Genomic DNA, 11,936 nt, shown 5'->3' with positions numbered 1-11,936 from the left:
AAGACAACACAAGACTAGTAAGTCCCCAATGTTACTGATAATATTTACTATATAAGAGCTTTGCATTCATTTATTCTCTGCCCTCTGTTGGATTTATTTTTATGTTCCGTTATTTAACTATAACTGTCACTCACCTCTGACTATGTAGAGACAATCCAACAATAAACTAAAGTCAACATATTGGAGAGTCCTCTTTGATGTTTTATTTGATACATTTATTGGAAGGGATCAGTTTGTTGCTTGGGCAAAGCCCAAACTGGAATATTTATTCTATTGTATTTTTGGGTCTAACGGCCTCCCTTTTTTTCTTGAATTTGCAGGACCCCCAAGTCTCCTGTGAAGAGAAATCTGAAGATGAATCTATAGTAAGGGACTGTATATTGTATCTCTGTATGTCTGTGTCTGGTACATGTGTGTGTATATGTCAGTGGGAAATCTTAGGATTCCATTATGATATCAACGTAGTTGTCGTCATGAAAATGAAATCTCTGAAAATGCAACAAAATCATTAAAATGATTAGAAACTGTGGAATATTTATTCTATTGTATTTATGTATTTATAAGTCTAACGGCCTCCCTTTTTTCTTGAATTTGCAGGACCCCCATGTCTCCTGTGAAGAGAAATCTGAAGATGAATCTATAGTAAGGGACTGTATATTGTATCTCTGTGTGTCTGTGTCTGGTACATGTGTGTGTATATGTCAGTGGCAAATCTTAGGATTCCATGATGACATGAATGTAGTTGTCGCCATGGTAACTTTCTACCCCCTCCCCCAAATATTAACCCCAGTTAAGCCATACAATTGATATTAGCAGTAGGTATTAAAATATCTCGGAAATATTCAAAAATAGAAAAAAAATGTAAATAGCAAAAGTGCTCTGAGAAGCATCTGAATACGTTTTTATCTTGTCCCATAGGCTGTTCGTATCAACGTGAAAGTACAATAATTAAATATGAAACCTAAAATGTTTCTTTTTATCTCCAAATTTACAGGAAATAAGTGATGAATTGATCAGATTCGCGAACAGGGTAAGAGCCATGCTGGATACTGTGTGGGTACTGTGGGTGGGTACAGCTGTGCATGTGTGGGTCTGTGGGTGACTGATCCTGCCCTTGGCTTTGCTTGCTGAGGATCTTGACTGGTGGTGCTGGTTACCTGCCTGAGTGCCTGACATATTTCTGCCTGCCTTTGGGGATTTTGCAAATTCCTCCATTGCCATAAATTGTACCAACTCACTAGCTGCATTTGTTTCAATCTCTCCCCAGGTCATCACTGATAGCTGGCCACAACTTTCACAGTTTTTAAATAAGTTCATTAAATATGACTGTGAGAAATTTCTGAGCATCTACTTCCCCCTGCTCTCGACCTTAAAGATACACCATGTCGACGTTGGCAAAAAGGTAAGTACCCCCTTTTCTTACTCCCTTCAGTAAGAGGCCCACAACATATTCTCTAAGGCATACATGAAGGAATAGGGTATAACTTACCACTAAGAATGTTTGGTCCGGGTGCAAATGTCCCAGACCTTCATCAAAGGGGGGACAAGACAATCCAAACTGGAAACTGGTACCAATCTGGAACCAAACAGTTTGTAGTGTAAAATATATTTAGTTTATTGTTACATGTCTCAAATTATCATATTTGATTTTGTGCCACGTATGGGCACTTACTCATAGGCTAAAATAAATGTACACAAGTATTTAAAAGAAATCCCAGCCGATCCCATCAATGGGGTGGTACAAGTTAATTACCAATCACATTGAAGAGGTGGTAAAAGCCTATTGCACATTATTATAAACTAGTAGGTATAGTGTTTGGTAAAAAGCACAGCATATTCTTTGCCTTGAAATGCATTTTATTTGGCCAAATTAGTATGTATATATCTGTATGTATATAGCTTGAGTTCAACTCAGAAAGGGAATATTTACAGATATAATGGGAAAACCCTAAACCCTTTCCTTCCGATAGTATAGCCACATTGGGTCTCTGTTCCATTAAGAATCTCATTTAGAGAACTTTTGGCCCACACCCTCTAATACCCCTGTGTTTTATTAAGGCCATGAAAATAACTGGAGTGACAATAGATTGGACGAAGAACAGAAAGCGCCTCTCCATCGATCTGAAATTTGTGTAAGTTGCTTGCATGGAACCTATGATCTTGTGCCTAGTTCCGCACACCTTTGCTCCAATATCTTATATACAGTCATATCTATCCAGTCCCTTGTATTGCACAGACAAATCATCTGCATGGCAAATAATCCTGTTCCTGTTTATTGCAGATTTTATTTAGATGGACTGCTGAGATTTTCACTTGCAAATGAAGTGTTCAGATTCGAAGTAAAAAGAGTGCAGGTAAGTGGCAGGCATAATGTACAAATCCAGTCTCCCAGCAAAAAGAACCATGTGAGTCATGGGTGACTGGCAGGTGCATGAGCCTCAGGGTTTGGGGGCCCAAAAATCCTTTTGTTGGAGGGCCTGGCCTGTGGAGGTACATCACTGGGTAAGTTACCTTTTCTATCCTGCATTGAGTAATTATATAACATTTTCTCTCTGATAGTTGAATGGAAAAACCCGAGTCATTTTCGAACCAATCCTGGACAGACCACCATTTTTTGGTGCAATGGTCATTTACTTCTCTGAAGAACCGGTGAGTCAGTAATAAGTGGAAGTTGTTGCTCTAGGGAAAGGCAGATACAATGAAACATTTGGGGTTCATGGGAAAATAATGGTAACAAAAAGAAGAGGAAATCTTAAAAGGGGTGTTTATTTGCTACCACACCATTGGCTTTCTGACTAGCAGATTGGCAGTGATATGGAGTCACTAAAGATGAATTAGCCACTTCCACTAGTAAGGCTATTTTTTAGTTTTGGGGAGGAGAGATAATGTGGGGCCATTTAAAGGAACGTTTACCCTTTATAAGTTGTATTTCCTTTCACATTAGTAATAACATAAATGGGTGCAGGCTGTTCTATTTTGAATTTCATGTATCTGTAAAATCAGTCATTTAGTAGACGAGGTTGAATCAAAGACCTTTCCTCTAGTAATTCTTCCTTCGTTTAGTTCTGTTTATTAATATGTGTGTGATTACATGACAATAAGCATGTAATATGCAGCTTATGCGCTCCCTCTTAATATTATCAATATGATTTTTTTTGCAGGAGATTCATATAACATTTACGGACTTTTCAAAACTAGCCAACCTCTCTTTTATTAAGTAAGTACCTGTTTTGCCATGTTCCCTGCATTTATATATGTCTTCTAATGAATGATTAAATGGTGCTCATCTCTATGATTTCTTTTCTTCCCCTACAGCAAGTTTGTAACCAAAAAGTTCATAGAGTTTTTAGGAATGTTATTCATTAAGCCAACCTCTGTGATATTCCCAATGGCCCTCAATTTCAACGCTACAGATCTGAACTATAAAAAGACAGTGGTAAGTCCCAGAATTCAGATCAGTGCTGAATACTTAACTATTACTTTGTTACTGGTTGCTACACATGGCATAGTATGGCACTGGGCTGCTTATTGCTGTTGGGTCATGGGCTTTATCTTGAATTTAATGAGCTTTTGTTACTTTGCAGAATATATTGCGTATATACATATTGGAAGCTGAGGGTTTTAGCACCGAGGACTTCACAGCAAGAACCCTTAATTCTTACGTTGCCATAAGCAGTGCCAAGCAAAGAGCAAGAACAAGTGTGGCCACCAACAGCCTCAATCCAAGATGGCACCAGGCATTTGAGGTATGGCTTGCTTATACATTTACATGCACACAAATTACAGATATTATACAGATATTGAAGGAAAAGCTGGAGAACAAATGGTACCATTCAAGCACTGGTTCCACACATTATAAGCTCTAAGCTCATTCCATGTTCTCTTCCCAGATGGCATTTAACGACATCCCAGAGCAAGAGATTGTATTCCAACTCTTTGAAGACAGATTGTTCAAGGACGAGTTGTTGGGCAGGTGAGTAGAATATTTATAATTATCATTTCCTAGCATCTCAACAGGCAGGCACGGATTGGTGGGAGGTGATCACATTATATGGTTGCATTTGTATTTTTCTCTATAAAATGAAGGCACTGCTCTCCCGAGGCTCTTAAAAGAGAACTAACCTCACTACAAACAAAACTCCCATCTACTGCCCTCCATTACCCCCCCTCCCTGCAGTCATGGAAATGGAAAAACATCCCTGTTTGTAAAACTATAAGTTCAATGACGAAGAGCTTTCGATTGGTGCCATCAGCAAAGTGATTCAGTGATACAGAAGATGGTGCCTGAGTTTGGCTTTTTAAATTCATGTTTCCTTTAAGTAACTGAGCTCTTTTTTTCTGTCCGTGTCTAGCTGCAGAATCAGCGTGAAAGAGGCCATGAAAGATGCTAACCTTGATATAGTAAGAAATGTTTATGCCGGGGCTTATAATTGCATGTTCTGTTGCTGAGATTTTTTCATCCTGTTAATTAGCATGAATAGCACTTGTTTGTATGTAGCAGGGGTAGGCAACCCGCGGCTCTTCATCCTGCTTGCTGCGGCTCTTCATCCTGCTTGCTGCGGCTCGGTCTTGTGGCTTTACCTGTTATGTCGTCTATACAGCCCTCGCACTTGCTGGCGGCTTCTTGAATGTGCGACTGCGGTAAGCTAACGGTTAGCTTACCGTGGTCGCACACTCAGGAAACATCCAGAAGGTGTGAGGGCTGTATAGACGTCCCAGGAATGACAGACAAGACCGAGCCGCAGCAAGATGATTCATCATGGTCCTTACCACGGTCACACACTCAAGACAAAAGAGGGAAATTCAGCATGGAGAAGTCACATTAAACAGATGAGAACACTAGTATTTAATAGGGCTATTCAGTGTTTAATTTATTTCAAAGTAGGCCTACACATACACACTGCACTTCTGTTCTTGTATTCTGTTGTTGTAGCAATTAAAATTAAAAAAGGTTAAAACTTTTAAAAGTTTATAAGCTGTGTTATGTTTTGTGGCTCCAGACTATTTCTCTTTAGTGGAAGAGGGGGCAAAATGGCTCTTTTGATAGTAAAGGATGCTGACCCCTGGTATGTAGCCATACAGAACATATCATCATTCTCTGCTAACTAACCATGCAGCATGAAGGACTTTTTAAGTATCGATTTAGAAGCCATGAGTTTCCAACCCTGGGTTGGGCATGACTGTCCTGTGAACTGACTTCCTCACTGAGTTCTGTTTCTCTGTCCCTTTTAGTGGCTCCCATTTGATAACGCGGCCCCTGGAAGGCTTCACATTAGGAGTCAGCGGCTCAACCTTGCTTCTGACCCTGCCGAGCTTAGAAAGGTAATGTCTGTGTTCCTTTTCTCTGGCTGCTTGGAGAAAGGAAGGTACCTTCGGCTCTCTGCTCAATGTAACTTGTCTATCCATTCCCAGGTTCTGCTGGTGAACCAGATGTCTCAGCCAGTACAGATAAAGGAATTTTCCTCAGCGGTCCTCCATGTGCATGTAAAGAGAGCCAGGGACATTAAGGTCAGTACTAATGAACCACTGCATTGACAATTTGCATTGTCATTTCTCTTTTTTCTGGTGTTCATCTTTAGACCCTTTACTTTATTTTAATGTTCTTCTTTCATGTCTTACAGATGACCGTTGGAAACAAGATGCCAACCACCCTTATAAAAATCAGTGTCCGGGATATTACTAAATTTACCTTGGTAATGCTTTATATATATGATACCTGGCTACCTGTAGATTTGGGTTCTTAACTACATGTTCTATTCCGATACTACAACTCACAGCATTCCTATATTAACCAAAGCTGGAAGCTATAGTCAACAACACCAGCTAAAGGGCAGTGGGAAAAGCCAAGTTTTATACTGTAAATTAATTTTAAAGTTATAGATTTTCAGATATTACCAAATATATTAAAATGACTTTATATCATTAACATTAGACAATGTTATAGTCATTTTCTGTGATCACATGGGGCAAACATAATTATCTCTCAAACCTTGAGTAGCACAGAAAGTGCTGCAAACCCCAATTATTGCAGAATATTGGAAGTCCCTTGCTTTCTGCAAGTTGCATAAGCTAGAGACGAATAGTGGTATATTTCTCATATGTAGGTGGTTCTGGGAGAGAGAGCGAAAAACACAAGGCCACAATAGTAGGGGTTCATGGGGATATGTCATTTCTATGTATAGCGCTACAGATTATTTTGAGGTTATGTAAAGCATAATAATAGCATATATACTGTTAGTGCTCCCTTACTTACTCTTTTCCATTTTGACTGTATTTCTGTTTCTAGTACCATATCAACACCACTGATCCAGAATGGAACGAGGCTTTCAGCTTCCTAATTAAGGACCCCTATACGGAGGAAGTGCAGTTGATGGTGAGTAGAAAATCCTGCACAGTTGTCCTCCTCTCACCTGTAACTGATGGTCAGAAGGCTCCTTTGTGCATTGTTAGCCTCTTTCCCTAACACTCTGTATTTTGCAGGTAGAAGACCGGTATCATGGATCCCTGGGCTCTGTATCTGTGCCCATCTGTAGGCTCCTGATGGCAGAAAATCTCACTATCACAGACTGGTTCCAGCTCGGTCGGCTTGAACCTTGTGGTGCTTTACGGGTTACACTCGAGTTGAAGGTAAGTGAAAGGATTCTTTTGTAACTTTGTATCATTATTTCCATCTGTGTTAATAGTTACATGGATTTATAATAAAGGGAAATATCATATGGATAACATATATAGGGGCCTGGCCTGTGGTTGTGGGACGTGTTTCTCTAAATGCTTATCCAATCTTTTTTTTTTCACACAGATTTTGGTTACTCCCTTACCCATTGGAAATTATGAAAATCAGAAATCCAAAGTTTCCAGCTCTCAACAGCCTAAACATAAGACTGTGAATAAGCCAAAAGCTGCCCCCAAATTTTGTATAAAGAGAAGACCCCCATTCAGGAAAAATTTAAAAAAGCTGCATAAACCAGAGAGGTAAGGAGTATTGTATTGTGGGACAGTACTGGCAGTTAGGCAGGTTAAAGAAAAAATAAAGGGTTGAACTTGATGGACGTGTGTCTTTATTTCAACCTAACTTACTATGGGGCAAAGAGGACTTCTATGTAGATTAGTAGAAGAAAGTTCTGTATTTACTGAATGAACAAATGAAATGAATCTCTTTAATGCTCTGTTTAGACTGCCCAAAGCAGCAACTGGTGGAGAGACAACCAGTGACACTGAACAACCAGAAATATGGAGACAGACAAATGTACGTGCAACTTCCACAAATTCTGAAGAAGCTGGGGAAAAAGGGGAGCAACCAAAGAAGACAATAATGCAGAAAGTAAAGGCAATCCTACGAGCAATAAGAACTGTCTGCAACAAATGAATTCCACGGCGCCATTCAACGTCCAAGTGACTTTCTACATTAATTCGACTAATGCAAAGATGGCAGATTTGAGATTATTACTGCTTCGCTTCCAATTGCACCTATTATGTCATTACAGCCCCTGATAGTGGGAGGGATTTTGGGTGGATCAGGGGCGTTTTTGACAACTGGACAATACCTAAATTGTCCTGATTTTAGAGAGGAGTTGTGCCATTTTTTACATCTTCCAATTATATTTTGAATAGAATTTTTTTATGTTTTTGTTACTCTGTAACAATGATTGCATAGAAAATAAAATAATAAAAATATAATTAATAAAATGTGTTTTCTAGCAAAAACAACTGTTTATTACACCCACCAGAAACCCTAGATACTGGGGTCTTTATTTTTTACCACTCAGTAGAAGTATAAAATCTTAAAGGGTTTGTTAAATCTAACTCTTGGTATGGTATAGAGCAGTGATCCCCAACCACTGGCTCGTAAGCAACGTGTTGCTATATGTTTGTGAAGATTCTCATTCATCTATAGAAATAAGTCAAATCAACTGGACCTGCTGTGTTGCTCTTCAACCCTTTGGATGTGGCTCCCAGTGGCCTCAAAGCAGGTGCTTGTTTTTAATTCCTGGCTTGGAGGCAAACTTTTTTCATGCTTATGTTGCTCCCCAACTCTTTTTACAATTGAATGTGGCTCATGGGTAAAAAGTTTGGGGACCCCTAGTGTAGAGAGTGATACTCTGATATTGGCAGCTGGGGTTAGTGACTCCTATTATAAGAAAGAAGTCTGTGGGGCCAGTTGGGGTGGTGGGGGCCTGAAGGTGCATGTGTGGGCCCCTGATGCGGCAGCTGTGGAGGGCCGAGATCCCCCAAGTCAGACTCTATGCTCTAGTGCAGTGATCCCCAACAGTAGCTCGTGAGCAACATGTTGCTCTCCAACCCCTTGGATGTTTCTCCCAGTGGCCTCAAAGCAGGTGATTATTTTTAAATTCCAGGCTTGGAGGCAAGTTTTGGTTGTATAAAAACCAGGCGCACTGCCAAACAGAGTCTCAATGTAGGTTGACAATCCACATAGGGGCTACCAAATGGCCAATCACAGCACTTATTTGGCACCCCAGGAACATTTTTCATGCTAGTGTTGCTCCCCAACTTCTTTTACTTCTGAATGTTGCTCATGGGTTCAAAAGATTGGGGATCCATGCTCTAGTGGCTCACTTGTGAATGTTCTACTTCTGTGGTTGCAGAACACTTTTGCAATCTAAAGGCCCATTCTGTATTTATGTTTAGGGATGGGAATCTGTACTAATCTGTGACATACTCATAAATAGATACATTGAACTGATCCTTTTACTGGTCCAAGTGTGACCCTCATTCTATGGCTGGTTGATCAGTCACTCAATACTAACAGGTTCCATTAGCCAATCAGCTTTTTCAACCATAGAGTTTGCTCCATCCCTAAGCTCGTAACTGTGGCCATAAACAAACTTCCATTTCTCTGTCGTCTTAGGGGGACACAGGGACGATGGGGGTTAAGCTCCATTCTCCGGAGGCAGGACACTTGAATATTAATTAAAGTGGGCATGGCCATGAGGCTTACCCCCACACACCATACACTAGCATTCAGTTTTTTAAGTGTCCTGCTCACGGGAGGATGGACGTGCTCGAGACGGGAAGAGTCTCTACAGATATTCTACGTTCAGCCTCAGCTGATACCCAGGGTCATACCCAAGGCAGAGCTACCTGTCTGGAAGAGGTTAACCCCCTACGTGGTGCTACACACCGGGGTTAAATCCCTAGCCTTGCTATAACAACCACCCAGAGGTTCCCTGCATGGAAATATTCACGCAGATGCTCTGGCCGGTGTGGGGGGGGTAAGTAGCACAGACTTTTTTCTAGGTCATTGCCTTTGGGGTTCCCCGCCCTTCTGCCCCCCCGCCCCCCCCCCCCCCCCCCACTCTCGACTCCTCGACTCCTCGCCCTCTGTCTACCTCAGGGCTTATGGCTGCTACCCACATGTCGGCCAAAGAAAGGAAGGTGCGCAGTTAGACTCAGCAGCAGCAGCATCTCATGTCTCTTGCATTTTAGAGAGAGACAGGAGGTTGCTGCATGTCTGCGCAGGCCGTTGAGGAATCCGGAACGCATTGCGTTCCATTCACTGCATATCGGCGGCCATTTTAAATTACTATGAGCGCGCATTGTCGCGCGTCATTGGAACACACGCTGCATTCCAGTGGCCATTTTGTCCGCGATTCTTACGAGTAGGGCGCAGAGGGGACACAGAACTTATCCTGCACAAGTATAAGTTATCTGCTTATAGCCGGTGAACTCTGCACACCTTCCCTGGCATTCCTTGCATCCATAACATGGCAGAAGGTAGGCCAGTGGCTTTATTCACCAGGGCAGGGGGAAAAGTCTCTGCTACAGCACAGGTGAGGTATTTGGCCTGCACTAAGTGCCAGCATAAATTTCCTGGTGGTCAAGGTGAGCCGCTGTGCAGGTCTTGCACTATGGGGCAGGGGGCAGCCACTGCTTCAGGGGGTTCACCTGAAACCCAAGCAGTAAATGTGCCACAGACACAGGTCAGCCCTCAGAGTAAAGGTTCTGGGACCTCAACAGAAACCCCCCCCACCTCTATGGGCAGTGCAACTCTCCCAGTCTCTCGCTTCCTTACAAGGGTTACCTGTTATAGCAGACAATTTGGGAAAGGCCTTAGCTAAGCTTAGCCATAAATCCTCTGCTAAGCGCAAAAGGGGTGAAGATGCAAAAGGTAATACCGCTAACTTGTCTAAATCTGACCAGTCTTCCCCTGAACAACTCTCTTCCCATTCTGAGGGCGAAGTTTATTCCTCTGGTTCTTCATCCGCAGATGAGGAAGAACACCAGGATGAGGGAAGAGACAAGGATATTCCGCATGGTGTCGACGGCATCATTAAAGGGGTCTTAGAGGTATTGAACATTTCCCAAAAGCCAGATAAGACAGGAGAATCATCCAGTTTATTCAAAAGACAGCACAAGTCTACAGTTTGTTTCCCTGAGCAGGAACAGTTACTCAGTATAATTCAGGATGAATGGAATGCACCTGAACGCAAGTTTCAGACCAATAAGAAGTTTAACAAATCATATCCATTTTCCAAGGAGTTAGTTGACAAAGGTCTAATCCACCCGCAGTGGATGCGCCGGTGTCCAGGCTGTCTAAATCTACTACCCTACCAGTCACTGATGCAGCAGCGTTTAAGGATCCTTCCGATAGAAGGCTAGAAGGTTTCCTACGAGCAATCTATGCCTCCGCTGGGTCCACGCTGCGTCCCTGCCTAGCTTCAGCTTGGATGTCCAGAGCTATACAGGCATGGTCTGAAACACTTATTAAAGACATACAAGAGGGAGTTCCCCGACAGGATCTGCTAGCATCTGCACAATCAATCGCTGAGGCATCCAGTTATCTCTGTGACACCTCGTTAGATACATCGCAGATCACAGCTCACACTTCAGCATTATCCATTGCGGCACGCAGAACATTGTGGCTCAAAAACTGGTCGGCGGACCTGAGTTCTAAGAAACACTGACATCAATCCCATTTAAGGTTCAACGACTGTTTGGAGAAGAATTGGAGAAAATCATCTCCCAAGCAACAGGAGGGAAGAGTACCTTCCTCCCACAGGCCAAGAGTAGGGCCACCACAAGTAATTGAAGGGGAAGATTTTTTCGTGGCCAAAGTGGCAGGTTCTCGAGACGGAACAATTCACCACAAAGTTCTCACTTTCATTCCAAGGGCGGTGAGAAGAACCGTACCCCATGGAAGACCAACAGGCCACACAACAAGTCTTTGGGAGAGAAGACAACCTCGGCATGACGTGGCACCCCCTCCAGAATCGTTGCAGCAAATTGGGGGAAAATTGTTACGATTCCGGGAGGTTTGGATTCAGCATTCTTCGGATGCCTGGGTCAACGAAATTGTTACGGAAGGATATCATCTGGACTTTATAACCATTCCACCCAGGAGGTTCATATAGGTAAAGGTTTATGCATGCTGAAGGGCAGGGATGCCCAACCTTTTTCATCCATAAGCCACATTCAAATATAAGAAGGGTTGGGGAGCAACATAAGCATCAAAATATTTTTTAACTGATATAATATTGACCAAGTGGCAACCATGGCATACACTGGGCACTCCATTGCCCGGTTGTTCTCTTTGCATACACAGGTGTATTGACTTTATGGAGGCCATTGCTGCAACATGTGTGGAGTAAGAAACTCAGTAGGGCTATATATATATATATATATATATATATATATATATATATATATATATATATATATATATATATATATATATATATATATATATATAGAGCTTGGATACGAGACAGAAAATGTCTTGGTTCTATTTACTGTATAGCTTTACAACAAGCTTGATTCAATTATTATGATTTATACAAAATGTAAAATGCTAAACTGTGGCTTTGCTCCAAAAAATATGTTTGGATACATTACTCATTAAATGCGTGCGACTAATAAAGCGGTTTAGGCCCAGGCCAAATACTGTAATGATACAAGATTTACTGTATGTTACAAATACA

The 11,936-nt window shown here is 41.8% G+C and overlaps 1 protein-coding gene and 1 long non-coding RNA gene across 2 annotated transcripts; both read left to right on the top strand.

Annotated features, from left to right (window-relative positions):
* The first annotated feature begins 329 nt into the window (after positions 1 to 329).
* Positions 330 to 1,543, top strand: LOC121397092. The gene is made up of 4 exons (XR_005963441.1): positions 330 to 365; positions 598 to 642; positions 995 to 1,030; positions 1,268 to 1,543. It is a non-coding gene; the product is annotated as an uncharacterized LOC121397092 (long non-coding RNA).
* A 518-nt stretch (positions 1,544 to 2,061) lies between these two features.
* Positions 2,062 to 7,604, top strand: LOC108699551 (extended synaptotagmin-1-like). The gene is made up of 15 exons (XM_041573093.1): positions 2,062 to 2,132; positions 2,282 to 2,354; positions 2,560 to 2,649; positions 3,162 to 3,217; positions 3,316 to 3,436; positions 3,585 to 3,746; positions 3,891 to 3,973; positions 4,353 to 4,401; positions 5,233 to 5,322; positions 5,413 to 5,508; positions 5,622 to 5,693; positions 6,287 to 6,373; positions 6,481 to 6,627; positions 6,800 to 6,972; positions 7,174 to 7,604. The coding sequence occupies exons 1-15, from the start codon at positions 2,062 to 2,064 to the stop codon at positions 7,364 to 7,366; spliced, it is 1,563 nt and encodes a 520-aa protein (XP_041429027.1). The 3' UTR covers positions 7,367 to 7,604.
* The last annotated feature ends 4,332 nt before the right edge of the window (positions 7,605 to 11,936 follow it).

This window comes from Xenopus laevis, chromosome 8L (assembly GCF_017654675.1).
Source record: "Xenopus laevis strain J_2021 chromosome 8L, Xenopus_laevis_v10.1, whole genome shotgun sequence".
NCBI classification, from domain to species: Eukaryota; Metazoa; Chordata; class Amphibia; order Anura; family Pipidae; genus Xenopus; species Xenopus laevis.
The sequence above is the reverse complement of the archived record's forward strand: the minus strand, read 5'-3'. Positions and strand labels throughout refer to the sequence as shown.